Source organism: Haliotis rubra, unplaced genomic scaffold, assembly GCF_003918875.1.
Source record: "Haliotis rubra isolate DU_JTF1 unplaced genomic scaffold, ASM391887v1 Scf551, whole genome shotgun sequence".
Lineage (NCBI taxonomy): Eukaryota > Metazoa > Mollusca > Gastropoda > Lepetellida > Haliotidae > Haliotis > Haliotis rubra.
Genome location: NW_025767248.1, coordinates 314,923 through 331,809, shown reverse-complemented (window position 1 = coordinate 331,809; position 16,887 = coordinate 314,923). Strand labels below are relative to the sequence as shown.

Below are 16,887 nucleotides of genomic sequence, written 5' to 3'. Positions count from 1 at the left end.
TTTGCCATTGGTCAGTGCTAATTTTTGTTGTTTAACATCTTTAACTTTTCACACTGCACCTTGAGTTTAGGACCATTGCACTAATGATAAAAAAATGTCCGCAAACTGATGTTTAATGTCTGACTTGCGCAATGTTTAACTAATATATCAGTGAGATGGTTATTTCAGTTAAATATTATGTAGGACAAACCATTATAACAGTTAAACTTCATATCAGTTGAATGTAATGTTTGACAAGCCTGGAAAAGGCGTGTTATATATATTCTCATTATTATTATTATTATTATTAATATATTGTTCAACTGATATAAACACTTACCTGATTCATCGTACATATGTTTGCGTAAATCAAAAATCAAAAAATATCCAAAGTATGGTTGGTGTCTATTATTACTAATACATCAGTATTCCTGCTATTTCTGATGAGGTATTGTCAAGGAAACCTATGTGGATGTGTGCTGGTCCCTATCTGTGTGAGCTCTATTGCAGCAGACAGATTAAGGCAGATTGGCAGATACCAGGAAAGTGGTGATGTGGGCCATGTGAGCATCCATCACTTTGATGTCCCCATTCAGCCAGACACTCACTGCCTGGCAACAATGATTACTTACAACACTTACACTTGCTGCTTCCAACACATCCATAACAAAAGCAAAAAAGGAATTCAATAAAAAAGAAACACCAAAAAGTGCTAGTTTAAATCACAAAAGCGCTACAAGATTTTTTTCATGTAAAATATAGCTTCAGCTTGAATCAGCATCAGTGAAGACTATCAGACCAGATGGCTGTGTCTATCACTCTTGATCAACCGGAGACATGCTAGAAGAAGGGCAAATCATCGAGGGAGTGTAGTTGGGAGGAGGTGGGACAACTCATAATGACAAATCTATGTATTGTGCAAATGAATACGCTTCTTGCAAATGGACAATAAAATCAGTCCTACGTTTACTCAAGGCGGAGAACTCGACCAAGTGCTGTAAGCCATGTGATATTGGATTCCTGAGACAATTGTTATTGTAGCAAGGAACTGGAGACTGGGACTATTGGTGCTGCCTATTATTTATGTTGACTTTAATCAGCGGGAGTACCACCATGCTATAGACCCCCAGAGAAAACCAGCAGAACTAAGTAGATAAACAGCCCATAATTCCCCCATGGGATACGAGGAAATAATACCTGCATCAGCTCCTGGCTACTTACAGTGATTTACATACTTGATAACCTGAACCCCTGCTGACACAGGTTGGCATTGGATACATCCAGTCTTGACTTACAGACTAACACAGGACACCATCTATCAGTGACAGCTTCAACCAGAGATGGAGACTAAAACAACACACCATCCAACAGTGACAGATGCAACCAGAGATGGAGACTAAAACAACACAACATCCAACAATGACAGATGCAACCAGAGACAGAGACCAACACAACACACCATCCAACAATGACAGATGCAACCAGAGACAGAGACCAACACAGCACAACATCCAACAGTGACAGACCTTCAACCAGAGACAGAGACCAACACAACACAACATCCAACAGTGACAGATGCAACCAGAGACAGAGACCAACACAACACAACATCCAACAGTGACAGACAGATGCAACCAGAGACAGACCACAGACACCATCCAACAGACCAACAGAGACAGAGACCAACACAACACACCATCCAACAGTGACAGATGCAACCAGAGACAGAGACCAACACAACACACCATCCAACAGTGACAGATGCAACCAGAGACAGAGACCAACACAACACACCATCCAACAGTGATAGCTTCAACCAGAGACAGAGACCAACACAACACACCATCCAACAGTGATAGCTTCAACCAGAGACAGAGACCAACACAACACACCATCCAACAGTGACAGATGCAACCAAACAGTGACAGCTTCAACCAGAGACAGAGACCAACACAACACAACAAAACCATGGCACAGATCATGGCACAGATCATGCTACAGATCATGCTACATTGGTCAGAGTGAAACAGACATTTTATTTCAGTTTTAATTTAAGTAATGCTGAAATACTGATAACTGACTTCTAAGAAGGTTTCCACCCACTGACCTAACAATGTTCATGTTTATTGTGAATCTGCTTGAGGAGTTCCCACAGTTGATTCTTCACATCAGATAATCTGCTGAGAACTGTTCCCGTGTGAAGCCTGTATATATAGACATCCTGCTGCAACATGTTACTTCTGTGGTAATGGTAATCAAACACCTTGTAATGAGAATGAATATTCAGATATGAGAGGGTCGAATTGATAGGGGCTTGTGCACCATCATCAGCACTGAAGATGTCCTGTTGGTCTGTGTCACAGGATCCACAGATCAGGCTGTGACCAGAACCCTATATTGACGGGGCGTGAACTCACAACGACAACTCCCGACATAAACACCAGATCACATGGATGAATGCTTGTCTTCCTCCACTGAAGTAACTGACACGGCTAACCCTCCTAAGCCAATTCAAGTAGAGATTATATATGACAGTGATACCATCCCAATAACTCTGCCACTCAGACTGCACACAGTCATTGATATTACAACTCTGTATGGTCACAGTTACCAATATATTTGTAATAATCTTCATTGACTTGATACAACAGTAAAGAGACGTTGTTTCAGTAAGACACATAATTCCTAGTTATTCTCCGAGGAGAGACACTGCAAAGTTTGAGTGAGAGAGACACTTCAAACTCTTGGCAAAGGAGTCATGGAGAATATAACTACAAAGTCTACAATACATGTGCAGCTGGATCTACAATACCAACCTACATGGATCTACAATACCAACCTACCAGGATCTACAATACCAACCTACATGGATCTACAATACCAACCTAGCTGGATCTACAATACCAACCTACCAGGATCTACAATACCAACCTACCAGGATCTACAATACCAACCTACATGGATCTACAATACCAACCTACCAGTATCTACAATACCAACCTACCAGGATCTACAATACCAACCTACCAGGATCTACAATACCAACCTACCAGGATCTACAATACCAACATACCAGGATCTACAATACCAACCTACCAGGATCTACAATACCAACCTACCTGTATCTACAATACCAACCTACCAAGATCTACAATACCAACTTACCAGGATCTACAATACCAACTTACCAGGATCTACAATACCAACCTACCAGGATCTGCAATACCAACCTAGCTGGATCTACAATACCAACCTTCCAGGATCTACAATACCAACCTACCTGGATCTACAATACCAACTTACATGGATCTATAGTACCAACCTACCTGGATCTACAATACCAACCTACATGGATCTACAGTACCAACCTAGCTGGATATACAATACCAACCTACATGGATCTACAATACCAACCTACCTGGATCTACAATACCAGCCTACATGGATCTACAATACCAACCTACCTGGATCTACAATACCAACCTCCATGGATCTACAGTACCAACCTAGCTGGATATACAATACCAACCTACATGGATCTACAATACCAACCTACCTGGATCTACAATACCAACCTACATGGATCTACAGTACCAACCTAACTGGATATACAATACCAACCAACATGGATCTACAATACCAACCTACCTGGATCTACAATACCAACCTACATGGATCTACAATACCAACCTACCTGGATCTACAATACCAACCTACATGGATCTACAGTACCAACCTAACTGGATATACAATACCAACCTACATGGATCTACAATACCAACCTACCTGGATCTACAATACCAACCTACATGGATCTACAGTACCAACCTAACTCGATATACAATACCAACCTACATGGATCTACAGAACCAACCATCCTGAATCTACAATACCCATCAGTTTAAGTCTACAATACCAGTCAAGGTGGGTCTACAATACCAGGCAGGATGGGTCTACAATACCAGGCAAGATGGGTCTACAATACCAGTCAGGGTGGGTCTACAATACCAGTCAGGGTGGGTCTACAATACCTGTCAGGGTGGGTCTACAATACCAGCCAGGGTGGGTCTACAATACCCATCAGTTTAAGTCTACAATACCAGTCAGGGTGGGTCTACAATACCTGTCAGGGTGGATCTACAATACCCATCAGTTTAAGTCTACAATACCAGTCAGGGTGGGTCTACAATACCAGTCAGGATGGGTCTACAATACCAGTCAGAATGGGTCTACAATACCAATCAGGGTAGTTTGACAATAGCAAGCGTTCATAACAATTTCCTTCAGAACAAGCACTTCAAGCCTATACACACTGAGGATCTGGGCCTAGATTTTCGAAGCTCTATTAGCGCTAAGATAGTCGTAAGTGCCATATTTTAACATTAACTTACGACTATCTCAGCGCTAAGAGAGCTTCGAAAATCAAGGCCCTGGGAATGAAACTAGTTACCACAGCAGTGGTGTCGAGTGCCTAACTGGAACATGTGGATGAAATGTACAGAAGCTTTGGAAATATAAAACAACAGATTTGTTTTCTGGCGTTCAGCCTCTTGGGGCACTACCAAATGATTATAAGCCTTCAGTCCAATGATCCCGTGTTTTGTGTTGGGCAGAAGCAGGTTTCTTCTATCACACAGCAACATATGCTCAGGTCAGTTGTCACGGAAACCAACCAGATCTCTAACTCTGTGTCAACTAGTTTGCATTGCTGATTATTCAGAGATTTTTTTCCTTTCTATTAAACATTCTTGAGAGACACTATGAATAATTCTATAGTGGATCAAGACTGCTACTTAAGTGTGAGAGTGCTCATCTCTGCTGGCCTCCGCAATCACACACTGACATTCAGCAAGTCCATCTGTCTACAACCAGTAACACTTGATAAAAGTTTATATCTTTCTATATAAGCACCCTCTTTATACTTGATGAAAACGTAACAGTAACATTGCATTTAACAACTTGTATTTATTCATGGAATTTAACACAATTCTCTGATGATACATAACTGTGGATCTTGTAAAAGAGTGTCGTGCAGCAGGAAAATGCACTGTCATCACATTCCAGTAACTGGCTGGTGTACGAACAGGACAGTACCAGGGTGGTCCAGTGGAATGTGTGTTCATTTGTTGAGTCAGCCTGAGCCCTTTCTCCCCTAACTCGATGTAATGTGAGTGAGAGAGTTTAGTTTAAGATAGCATATATTCAGCCAGTATTTCAGTTGGTGGCAAGACTCAGGAGTAACCCTGACAAACCTTAAAGAAAAATTATTTCTTTTTAGTGAATGTTGGAATCTAATGAACCTTAAACATTGTTTCCAACACCCCCAACAATGGGGGTCAAATTGCTGCGACTATACCTCTGGACACCTGTAGCCCCCTGGAAGGGATCGTTGCCTACATGTGTAACAAATGTGTGACATCCCATCTCCGGGTCCCGACCCATTAAGATCTGGCTTAGAATTGGTCTTCATGCAGTAACCCATGCTTGTCGTAAGAGGCGACTACTGGAATAATGGTGTCAGGCTCACTGACTTGGACACATATCTTCATATCCCAAATGAGTAGATCATTGCTCATGCTGTTGATCACTGGTTGTCTGGTCAAGACTCGATTATTTACAGACCACCGCCATAGAGGTGGAATACTGCCGAGTGTGGCGTAAAACAACAAACAAACAATCCCCTGGGTCAGATCACAGGAATCACCAGAAAGCAGGTGCCCCCACAGACTCACTGTAAACATCCCCAACATGCAAACAGTGGCTCTAGACCCTTAACACCCTTCCCTCATACAACACTATGACCCCACTGACAGAACCACATGTAAAACATGGTGCCCCACCCACTGAGCCGACACCCTGCCCACCCCCACCGCATACAGAGTGATATGTCCATGGACAAGTCCCCCTATAGACAAGTCCCCCTATAGACATTCCTCCCGTAGAGAAAGTAGCAGGCGGCACAACACTACCTGCCCTCCCCCACCCGTAGTGGAAGACCACAGCTGTGACACTTGCCAAACAGGGGACCATATGTACATGTTCCTTGGCTAAAGAAGCAATTAAAGCAGCCTTACCTTTGAGCTGTGAATGATATCCAGTGTGACTGACTTGTTGAGGTGGGGCACATGCAACACTTGGGTCACTTCGTCTGGGGGTGAGGTTGGGTCGGCCCCCGTCTCTACGGTGGCTGCCGATGAGGGTGCTTCACTTTCCACGCCAAGGATCAAACAAGGAATTAACATCCACAAAACGACACTGTCAAAGATTTCTCTCCTCATTTTCTTATTTATCTGCAGGTGTTGTTGCATACTTTCGAGGTAAATAACAGCATTCCGTTTGTCGACACAGCGCGAATCACAGGTACAAACCAGGTGCACGAGCGTCTACCACTGTCACAAGCCCTTATCCCTAACAGCCCCCGGCCCCCCGCGTTAAGACCCTAGCTGCAACACGTGCGGTGTATGTCAGATCGAATTCATGGTGTTTGGTACCTTCATTTTTTCCGCGTGTGCAAATTGTCATTTGCGATGAAAGTCGGAAACTTATCTACATAGAATTAACTTTTAGCAGTCCTTTTCAACTTCGTAACAAGTTATGACATGACACGATTGGGGGGGTCAACTTGCTTCAAGGAACAGCCGCGGTCCAAATGCTTGGTCCGACAGTGTAGGCCTGGCGAGTGACAGGGGTGCTTTATTGACTGGCATTGACAGAAATGGGGGACTGCAGCGATGGAATGGTACTGTGAGGAACGATGACAGCCGTATATCAGCGTTCAAGAGCTAGCGCCGAAACAAGGTATGACGGGGTGCCTACCGAGCCGACAGGTAGACCTGGGCCGTTTGTCCATGTTGACACTGGGGCAGTTTATCAGTGAGAGTAGATAAACCAGCTTATGTTCCAGTCACTGTTTCGTGTAGCTCAAAGCAGTACCCTGAAAACTCGCAAACATATCATCATAACTGAAGGCAATATGACAGCTGATAGTGTTCCATGGCTAGAGAATGTATCATTGGTGCATGCTGTTTAAAGTATCAGACAAGGTATCTCACTAGTCGATGTTCAATGCAACGTGAACATTGTGGGTGGGTCGTGTTGTTCATGTCGACGGCGGTACAACAATGGGACAGTCCATTATTGCCCGTCTCTACTTTGTACGCTAACCGAGTGAGAAGTGCCGACACTACACGCTACTGTTTAAATGTTAGACTCATTGTCACGTCAGTCAATCTTTAGCTTGTTTGATCACTGTGAACACTTGGCTACGGTTAATTTCTCCATGCTTATCCCGTGTAATTGTGCGTCGGAGGTATTCACGGATCAGAGTGAAAGGCATTCATCGTGTGGCTCGTGACCGCTCTCCTACCTGTCTTGTCAACACAGGTGAAAGGTCAATTAAAACACGTGCCACGTGCAGATACAGTATCTAGTCATTGGCAGGTGTGTGTGTCGAATTAACTTGTGCCAGAAAGAGACTTCCAGTTTGTTTGGTGACATGAACACTGAAGCCAAAATAGTTGTCATTCAGAAACTCACAAGAGCTGATCATTCCACAGGTTCCCCTACAGTTTTCAGGTCAGAACAATGTTCTTGTGAGTGTGCAGTAAAACAGTTATACCTGGTTCTGTGATGTACCACAGTGTATAATGTACCAGCTCTGTGAAGTACCACAATGTATCATGTACCAGCTCTGTGATGTAACACAGTGCATCATGTACCAGCTCAGTGATGCACCACAGTGTATCATGTACCAGCAGTGTGATGTACCACAGTGTATCATGTACCAGCAGTGTGATGTACCAGCCCTGTGATGTACCTCAGTATATCATGTACCAGCTCTGTGATGTTCCACATCGTATCATGTACCAGCTCAGTGATGCAACACAGTGTATCATATACCATCTCTGTGATGTACCACAGTGTATCATGTACCAGCTCTGTGATGTACCAGTGTATCATGTACCATCTCTGTGATGTACCACAGTGTATCATGTACCAGCTCTGTGATGTACCACAGTGTATCATGTACCAGCTCTGTGATGTACCACAGTGTATCATGTACCAGCTCAGTGATGCAACACAGTGTATCATATACCAGCTCTGTGATGTACCACAGTGTATCATGTACCAGCTCTGTGATGTACCACAGTGTATCATGTACCAGCTCTGTGATGTACCACAGTGTATCATGTACCAGCTCTGTGATGTACCACAGTGTATCATGTACCAGCTCTGTGATGTACCACAGTGTATCATGTACCAGCAACTCTGTGATGTACCAGATGCAGGTTCAGACACTATTATCTGTACTAAACATGGATTCCTTGCTCTGTTTCTGCAGGTTCAGACACTATTTTCTGTACTGAACATGGATTCCTTGCTCTGTTTCTTCAGGTTCAGACACTATTTTCTGTACTGAACATGGATTCCTTGCTCTGTTTCTGCAGGTTCAGACACTATTTTCTGTACTGAACATGGATTCCTTGCTCTGTTTCTGCAGGTTCAGACACTATTTTATGTACTGAACATGAATTCCTTGCTCTGTTTCTGCAGGTTCAGACACTATTTTCTGTACTGAACATGAATTCCTTGCTCTGTTTCTTCAGGTTCAGACACTATTTTCTGTACTGAACATGGATTCCTTGCTCTGTTTCTGCAGGTTCAGACACTATTTTCTGTACTGAACATGGATTCCTTGCTCTGTTTCTGCAGGTTCAGACACTATTTTCTGTACTGAACATGGATTCCTTGCTCTGTTTCTGCAGGTTCAGACACTATTTTCTGTACTGAACATGGATTCCTTGCTCTGTTTCTGCAGGTTCAGACACTATTTTCTGTACTGAACATGAATTCCTTGCTCTGTTTCTGCAGGTTCAGACACTATTTTCTGTACTGAACATGAATTCCTTGCTCTGTTTCTTCAGGTTCAGACACTATTTTCTGTACTGAACATGGATTCAGTGCTCTGTTTCTGCAGGTTCAGACACTTTTCTGTACTGAACATGGATTCCTTGCTCTGTTTCTTCAGGTTCAGACACTATTTTCTGTACTAAACATGGATTCAGTGCTCTGTTTCTTCAGGTTCAGAAACTATTATCTGTACTAAACATGGACTCAGTGCTCTGTTTCTTCAGGTTCAGACACTATTATCTGTACTAAACATGGATTCAGTGCTCTGTTTCTGCAGGTTCAGACACTATTATCTGTACTGAACATGGACTCAGTGCTCTGTTTCTGCAGGTTCAGACACTATTATCTGTACTAAACATGGATTCAGTGCTCTGTTTCTTCAGGTTCAGACATCTGTACTGAACATGGATTCAGTGCTCTGTTTCTGCAGGTTCAGACACTATTATCTGTACTAAACATGGACTCAGTGCTCTGTTTCTGCAGGTTCAGACACTATTATCTGTACTGAACATGGATTCCATGCTCTGTTTCTGCAGGTTCAGACACTATTTTCTGTACTGAACATGGATTCCTTGCTCTGTTTCTGCAGGTTCAGACACTATTATCTGTACTAAACATGGATTCAGTGCTCTGTTTCTTCAGGTTCAGACATCTGTACTGAACATGGATTCAGTGCTCTGTTTCTGCAGGTTCAGACACTATTATCTGTACTAAACATGGACTCAGTGCTCTGTTTCTGCAGGTTCAGACACTATTATCTGTACTGAACATGGATTCCATGCTCTGTTTCTGCAGGTTCAGACACTATTTTCTGTACTGAACATGGATTCCTTGCTCTGTTTCTTCAGGTTCAGACACTATTTATCATGATAACTGCCATCATGGATCGTCCAACAACATTTTTGTACGTCTGTCCAGCCAGACTGACATCTTTAACTAGACTATGTAGTATAGATGTACAGTCCAAATCGAATCATGTCTTTGTCTTGTGTTATCTGTTCCTCACTCCAGCTCCCCAGTGTCTGCTGGCACGGAGGTCTTGACTCAACATACTTCCTCCTTACGGTCTTGTATACTGCCTCACCCATATATGTAATGTGAAACAACAGTCTCTTTTCAAAAGCTGTTAAATTCAATCCAGCATGATCATTTTATTCCCAGTAGGATTTTGACTTATTGATTTTGCTGCTGGTGTTGGTGTGCAGGGCACAGAGAACCGACATCACCCAGGAGACTGCACCATCATCACCCCCAATCTAGAGAACAGGCGGGAAGCGGGGCTGGCACCAGGGTAGTCCACCTTTGTGTTAAACTTGTCAAAGTCAGCATGGAGAGGGATTGTTTAAGAGGATTCCATCATGTTTTATGATCTGTTTGACAACTATATCGATGATAAGATATGAACAAAGTAGAACGTCAACATATGATTGAGATGGAGCGTGACTGTCCCCGCAGGGCAGACCCCACTCTGCCACACAGCTCCTACATCAATCAGCTGTAATGGCCGAGGCAGATAGCTAACAAAAATAACACGTATCACTGTTTTTGTTTTATTGTTTCAAACCTAATTGCATTTCGAAGCAATTAGCTTTGAGAGGATTTCATCAAAGTAAAATGAAAGGATAGCGGACCAACAAAACATCTTCTGAAGGGCCACCAGCTCCAGGGGATGGGCTTCAGCTTCTCGGAAATATTGGTCAGTTACAATGGAGTTACATAGTGCTAGGAAAGGGTAGTAAGTAACTGGTGATTGGGACAGAGGAGACTCAGTTACAATGGAGTTACGTAGTGTTTGGAGGGGGTTGTAAGTAACTGGTGATTGGGACAGAGGAGACTCAGTTACAATGGAGTTGTGTTTGGAGGGGGTTGTAAGTAACTGGTGATTGGGACAGAGGAGACTCAGTTACAATGGAGTTACGTAGTGTTTGGAGGGGGTTGTAAGTAACTGGTGATTGGGACAGAGGAGACTCAGTTACAATGGAGTTACGTAGTGTTTGGAGGGGGTTGTAAGTAACTGGTGATTGGGACAGAGGAGACTCAGTTATGATGGAGTTACGTCGTGTTTGAAGGGGACTCAGTTGATAAGTAACTGGTGATTGGGACAGAGGAGACTCAGTTATGATGGAGTTACGTCGTGTTTGAAGGGGCTTGTAAGTAACTGGTGATTGGGACAGAGGAGACTCAGTTATGATGGAGTTACGTCGTGTTTGAAGGGGGTTGTAAGTAACTGGTGATTGGGACAGAGGAGACTCAGTTATGATGGAGTTACGTTTGAAGGGCGTAAGTTTGAAGGGGGTTATGATGGAGTTACGCTGTAAGTAACTGGTGATTGGGACAGAGGATGGACTCAAGGGGTTACAAGTGGAGATTGGGACAGAGGAGACTCAGTTATGATGGAGTTTGAAGGGGGGTTGTAAGTAACTGGTGATTGGGACAGAGGAGACTCAGTTACAATGGAGTTACGTCGTGTTTGGAAGGGGGCTTGTAAGTAACTGGTGATTGGGACAGAGGAGACTCAGTTATGATGGAGTTAAGCGTCGTAACTGGTTTGAAGGTTATGATGGAGCTTGTTTGAAGGGGTTGTAAGTACTGGTGATTGGGACAGAGGAGACTCAGTTATGATGGAGTTACGTCCGTGTTTGAAGGGGGCTTGTCGTGTTTGGGAAGGGGGGAGTTGTTTGAAGGGGCTGTAAGTAACTGGTGATTGGGACAGAGGAGACTCAGTTATGATGGAGTTACGTCGTGTTTGAAGGGGGTTGTAAGTAACTGGTGATTGGGACAGAGGAGACTCAGTTACTGATGGAGTTACGTCGTGTTTGAAGGGGGTTGTAAGTAACTGGTGATTGGGACAGAGGAGACTCAGTTATGATGGAGTTACGTCGTGTTTGAAGGGGGTTGTAAGTAACTGGTGATTGGGACAGAGGAGACTCAGTTATGATGGAGTTACGTCGTGTTTGAAGGGGGTTGTAAGTAACTGGTGATTGGGACAGAGGAGACTCAGTTATGATGGAGTTATGTCGTGTTTGAAGGGGGTTGTAAGTAACTGGTGATTGGGACAGAGGAGACTCAGTTATGATGGAGTTACGTCGTGTTTGAAGGGGGTTGTAAGTAACTGGTGATTGGGACAGAGGAGACTCAGTTATGATGGAGTGGAAGGGGCATAAGTCGTGTTTGGGAAGAGGAGGTTGTAAGTAACTGGTGATTGGGACAGAGGAGACTCAGTTATGATGGAGTTACGTCGTGTTTGAAGGGGGTTGTAAGTAACTGGTGATTGGGACAGAGGAGACTCAGTTATGATGGAGTTACGTCGTGTTTGAAGGGGGTTGTAAGTAACTGGTGATTGGGACAGAGGAGGAGACTCAGTTATGTAACTGGTGATTGGGACAGAGGAGACTCAGTTCGATGATGGAGTTATCGTGTTTGAAGGGGGTTGTAAGTAACTGGTGATTGGGACAGAGGAGACTCAGTTATGATGGAGTTACGTCGTGTTTGAAGGGGGTTGTAAGTAACTGGTGATTGGGACAGAGGAGACTCAGTTATGATGGAGTTACGTCGTGTTTGAAGGGGGTTGTAAGTAACTGGTGATTGGGACAGAGGAGACTCAGTTATGATGGAGCTATGTCGTGTTTGAAGGGGGTTGTAAGTAACTGGTGATTGGGACAGAGGAGACTCAGTTATGATGGAGTTAAGGGGGTGTTGGGACAGAGTTTGATGGAGGCTAGTGTTGGTGATTGGGACAGAGGACCCAGTTGTAAGTAACTGGTGATTGGGACAGAGGAGACTCAGTTATGATGGAGTTTGAAGGGGGGTTGTAAGTAACTGGTGATTGGGACAGAGGAGACTCAGTTATGATGGAGGGGGTTACGTAACTGGTGTTGGGACAGTTTGGAAGGGAAGGGGTTGTAAGTAACTGGTGATTGGGACAGAGGAGACTCAGTTATGATGGAGTTACGTGTCGTGTTTGAAGGGGTTGTAAGTAACTGGTGATTGGGACAGAGGAGACTCAGTTACGATGGAGCTATGTCGTAAACTGGTGATTGGGACAGAGGAGACTCAGTTATGATGGAGTTACGCCGTGTTTGAAGGGGTTGTAAGTAACTGGTGATTGGGACAGAGGAGACTCAGTTATGATGGAGTTACGTCGTGTTTGAAGGGGGTTGTAAGTAACTGGTGATTGGGACAGAGGAGACTCAGTTATGATGGAGCTATGTCGTGTTTGAAGGGGGTTGTAAGTAACTGGTGATTGGGACAGAGGAGACTCAGTTATGATGGAGTTATGTCGTGTTTGAAGGGGGTTGTAAGTAACTGGTGATTGGGACAGAGGAGACTCAGTTATGATGGAGTTACGTCGTGTTTGAAGGGGCTTGTAAGTAACTGGTGATTGGGACAGAGGAGACTCAGTTATGATGGAGTTACGTCGTGTTTGAAGGGGTTGTAAGTAACTGGTGATTGGGACAGAGGAGACTCAGTTATGATGGAGCTATGTCGTGTTTGAAGGGGGTTGTAAGTAACTGGTGATTGGGACAGAGGAGACTCAGTTATGATGGAGTTACTCAGTTCACGATGGAGTTACGTGTTTGAAGGGGTTGTAAGTAACTGGTGATTGGGACAGAGGAGACTCAGTTATGATGGAGTTATGGTTAGTGTTTGAAGGGGGTTGTAAGTAACTGGTGATTGGGACAGAGGGAGACTCAGTTATGATGGAGTTACGTCGTGTTTGAAGGGGTTGTAAGTAACTGGTGATTGGGACAGAGGAGACTCAGTTATGATGGAGTTATGTCGTGTTTGAAGGGGCTAGGTGACTGGTGATTGGGACAGAGGAGACTCAGTTACGATGGAGCGCAGAGTGTTTGGAGCTAGGGGTTTGTAAGGGCTAACTGGTGATTGGGACAGAGGAGACTCAGTTATGATGGAGATGTCGAGTTTTGAAGGGTTGTAAGTAACTGGTAATTGGGACAGAGGAGACTCGAAGTTTTGAAGGGGAAGGGGTTGTAAGTAACTGGTGATTGGGACAGAGGAGACTCAGTTACGATGGAGTTACGTCGTGTTTGAAGGGGGTTATAAGTAACTGGTAATTGGGACAGAGGAGACTCAGTTATGATGGAGTTACGTCGTGTTTGAAGGGGGTTGTAAGTAACTGGTGATTGGGACTTGTTGCTGCAATATAGAATAGCATCAGTGATCAGTTGTGGTTTGCTTTTAGTTGATGAAAGCAGTAATGTCAAATATATGGTTTAGATGTCCAGACACAATAAACACTGTCATGGCATGACATCTGTCATGACATCTCTGTTAGCCATGGAGCTGACTTTCATATCATGACAATGGTAGCCATGGAGCTGACTTGTATGATGAAAACAAGAGGGCAACAGATCAATCAGACAGTCAGATTTTTTCTACATGACCTTTATAATGTGTGAATAGTGAAGGCATTGTACAGAGGAGGTATGATGTCTCAAATTGTCATGCACTTGTTACCATGGTTACTAACAGAGTTATAGGAAGGCTTATGATTACTGTCTTCCTTCAGTCTTTCTCTAATATGTTACTGATAGACGTAGTGGGACATCCGGGTGATGTTTGTAAGCAGCTTACAGACACACGACCATGTTTAGTCTGACAAACAGTGGTCCCTCTGAGCAGGGCTTCATGGGGCAGTGTTCTGGCATCTCCTGAACGTGACGTGAGCAGCAAGTATGTTGGCAGGTGGATTACAGGGATGCTTCACCAACTTGTCAGCTGGACTGGACACACTTGTGCTTTATGAAACCTGTTTACCTTCGATTGCCACTGTGCTGGGAAGAGTTGTCCATGTTTGTTGCCAGAACTATTGGTATACCGCCCTCTCAAACAACACCCATGTACTGTAGCCATCTGCGGTGTGAGATATATGTTGCCAGGACTATTGGTATACCACCCTCTCAAACAACACCCATGTACTGTAGCAATCTGCAGTGTGAGATATATGTTGCCAGGACTATTGGTATACCACCCTCTCAAACAACACCCATGTACTGTAGCAATCTGCAGTGTGAGAGATATATGTTGCCAGGACTATTGGTATACCACCCTCTCAAACAACACCCATGTACTGTAGCAATCTGCAGGTGTGAGATATATGTTGCCAGGACTATTGGTATACCACCCTCTCAAACAACACCCATGTACTGTAGCAATCTGCTGTGTGATATATGTTGCCAGGACTGGTATACCAAAACAACACCCATCTGTAGCAATGTGAGATATATGTTGCCAGGACTATTGGTATACCACCCTCTCAAACAACACCCATGTACTGTAGCAATCTGCAGTGTGAGATATATGTTGCCAGGATTGGTATACCACCCTCTCAAACAACACCCATGTACTGTAGCAATCTGAGATATATGTTGCCAGGACTATTGGTATACCACCCTCTCAAACAACACCCACGTGTACTGTAGCAATCTGTGGTGTGAGATATATGTTGCCAGGACTATTGGTATACCACCCTCTCAAACAACACCCATGTACTGTAGCAATCTGCGGTGTGAGATATATGTTGCCAGGACTATTGGTATACCACCCTCTCAAACAACACCCATGTACTGTAGCAATCTGCTGTGTGTGAGATATATGTTGCCAGGACTATTGGTATACCACCCTCTCAAACAACACCCATGTACTGTAGCAATCTGCGGTGTGAGATATATGTTGCCAGGACTATTGGTATACCACCCTCTCAAACAACACCCATGTACTGTAGCAATCTGTGGTGTGAGATATATGTTGCCAGGACTATTGGTATACCACCCTCTCAAACAACACCCATATACTGTACTCTGTAGCAATCTGTGCTGTGTGAGATATATGTTGCCAGGACTATTGGTATACCACCCTCTCAAACAACACCCATGTACTGTAGCAATCTGCGGTGTGAGATATATGTTGCCAGGACTATTGGTATACCACCCTCTCAAACAACACCCATGTACTGTAGCAATCTGTGGTGTGAGATATATGTTGCCAGGACTATTGGTATACCACCCTCTCAAACAACACCCATGTACTGTAGCAATCTGCAGTGTGAGATATATGTTGCCAGGACTATTGGTATACCACCCTCTCAAACAACACCCATGTACTGTAGCAATCTGCAGTGTGAGATATATGTTGCCAGGACTATTGGTATACCACCCTCTCAAACAACACCCATGTACTGTAGCAATCTGTGTGGTGTGAGATATATGTTGCCAGGACTATTGGTATACCACCCTCTCAAACAACACCCATGTACTGTAGCAATCTGCAGTGTGAGATATATGTTGCCAGGACTATTGGTATACCACCCTCTCAAACAACACCCATGTACTGTAGCAATCTGCAGTGTGAGATATATGTTGCCAGGACTATTGGTATACCACCCTCTCAAACAACACCCATGTACTGTAGCAATCTGCAGTGTGAGATATATGTTGCCAGGACTATTGGTATACCACCCTCTCAAACAACACCCATGTACTGTAGCAATCTGCGGTGTGAGATATATGTTGCCAGGACTATTGGTATACCACCCTCTCAAACAACACCCATATACTGTAGCAATCTGTGGTGTGAGATATATGTTGCCAGGACTATTGGTATACCACCCTCTCAAACAACACCCATGTACTGTAGCAATCTGCGGTGTGAGATATATGTTGCCAGGACTATTGGTATACCACCCTCTCAAACAACACCCATGTACTGTAGCAATCTGCCGTGTGAGATATATGTTGCCAGGACTATTGGTATACCCCCCTCCCTCTCAAACAACACCCATTGGTATACCACCCTCTCAAACAACACCCATGTACTGTAGCAATCTGTGGTGTGAGACATATGTTGCCAGGACTATTGGTATACCACCCTCTCAAACAACACCCATGTACTGTAGCAATCTGCGGTGTGAGATATATGTTGCTGAATTTATCCGTTGGTTTTGTTTGACCACAGCCTTGATGGAATAATATGTAAACA

General features: G+C 43.9%; 2 protein-coding genes across 3 annotated transcripts in view; one reads left to right on the top strand and one right to left on the bottom strand.

Moving 5' to 3' along the window:
- LOC124253777 overlaps positions 1–6,393 on the bottom strand; it is a 292,031-nt gene extending 285,638 nt beyond the window's left edge. Inside the window, 1 exon segment of the mRNA XM_046687609.1 lies at positions 6,054–6,393. Coding sequence (XP_046543565.1) covers positions 6,054–6,257 — 204 coding nt within the window. The 5' untranslated portion in view covers positions 6,258–6,393.
- The window catches only part of LOC124253779, a 227,888-nt gene that overhangs the window by 113,148 nt on the left and 97,853 nt on the right, over positions 1–16,887 (top strand). Inside the window, exon 1 of one of the 2 annotated variants that reach the window (XM_046687611.1) lies at positions 6,605–6,777. The exons of the other annotated variant lie outside the window; for it this stretch is intronic. The gene's annotated coding sequence lies outside the window, so the exon portion shown is untranslated. Of the gene's footprint in view, positions 1–6,604; positions 6,778–16,887 lie in introns of those variants that run through there. 2 annotated transcript variants of the gene reach the window in all.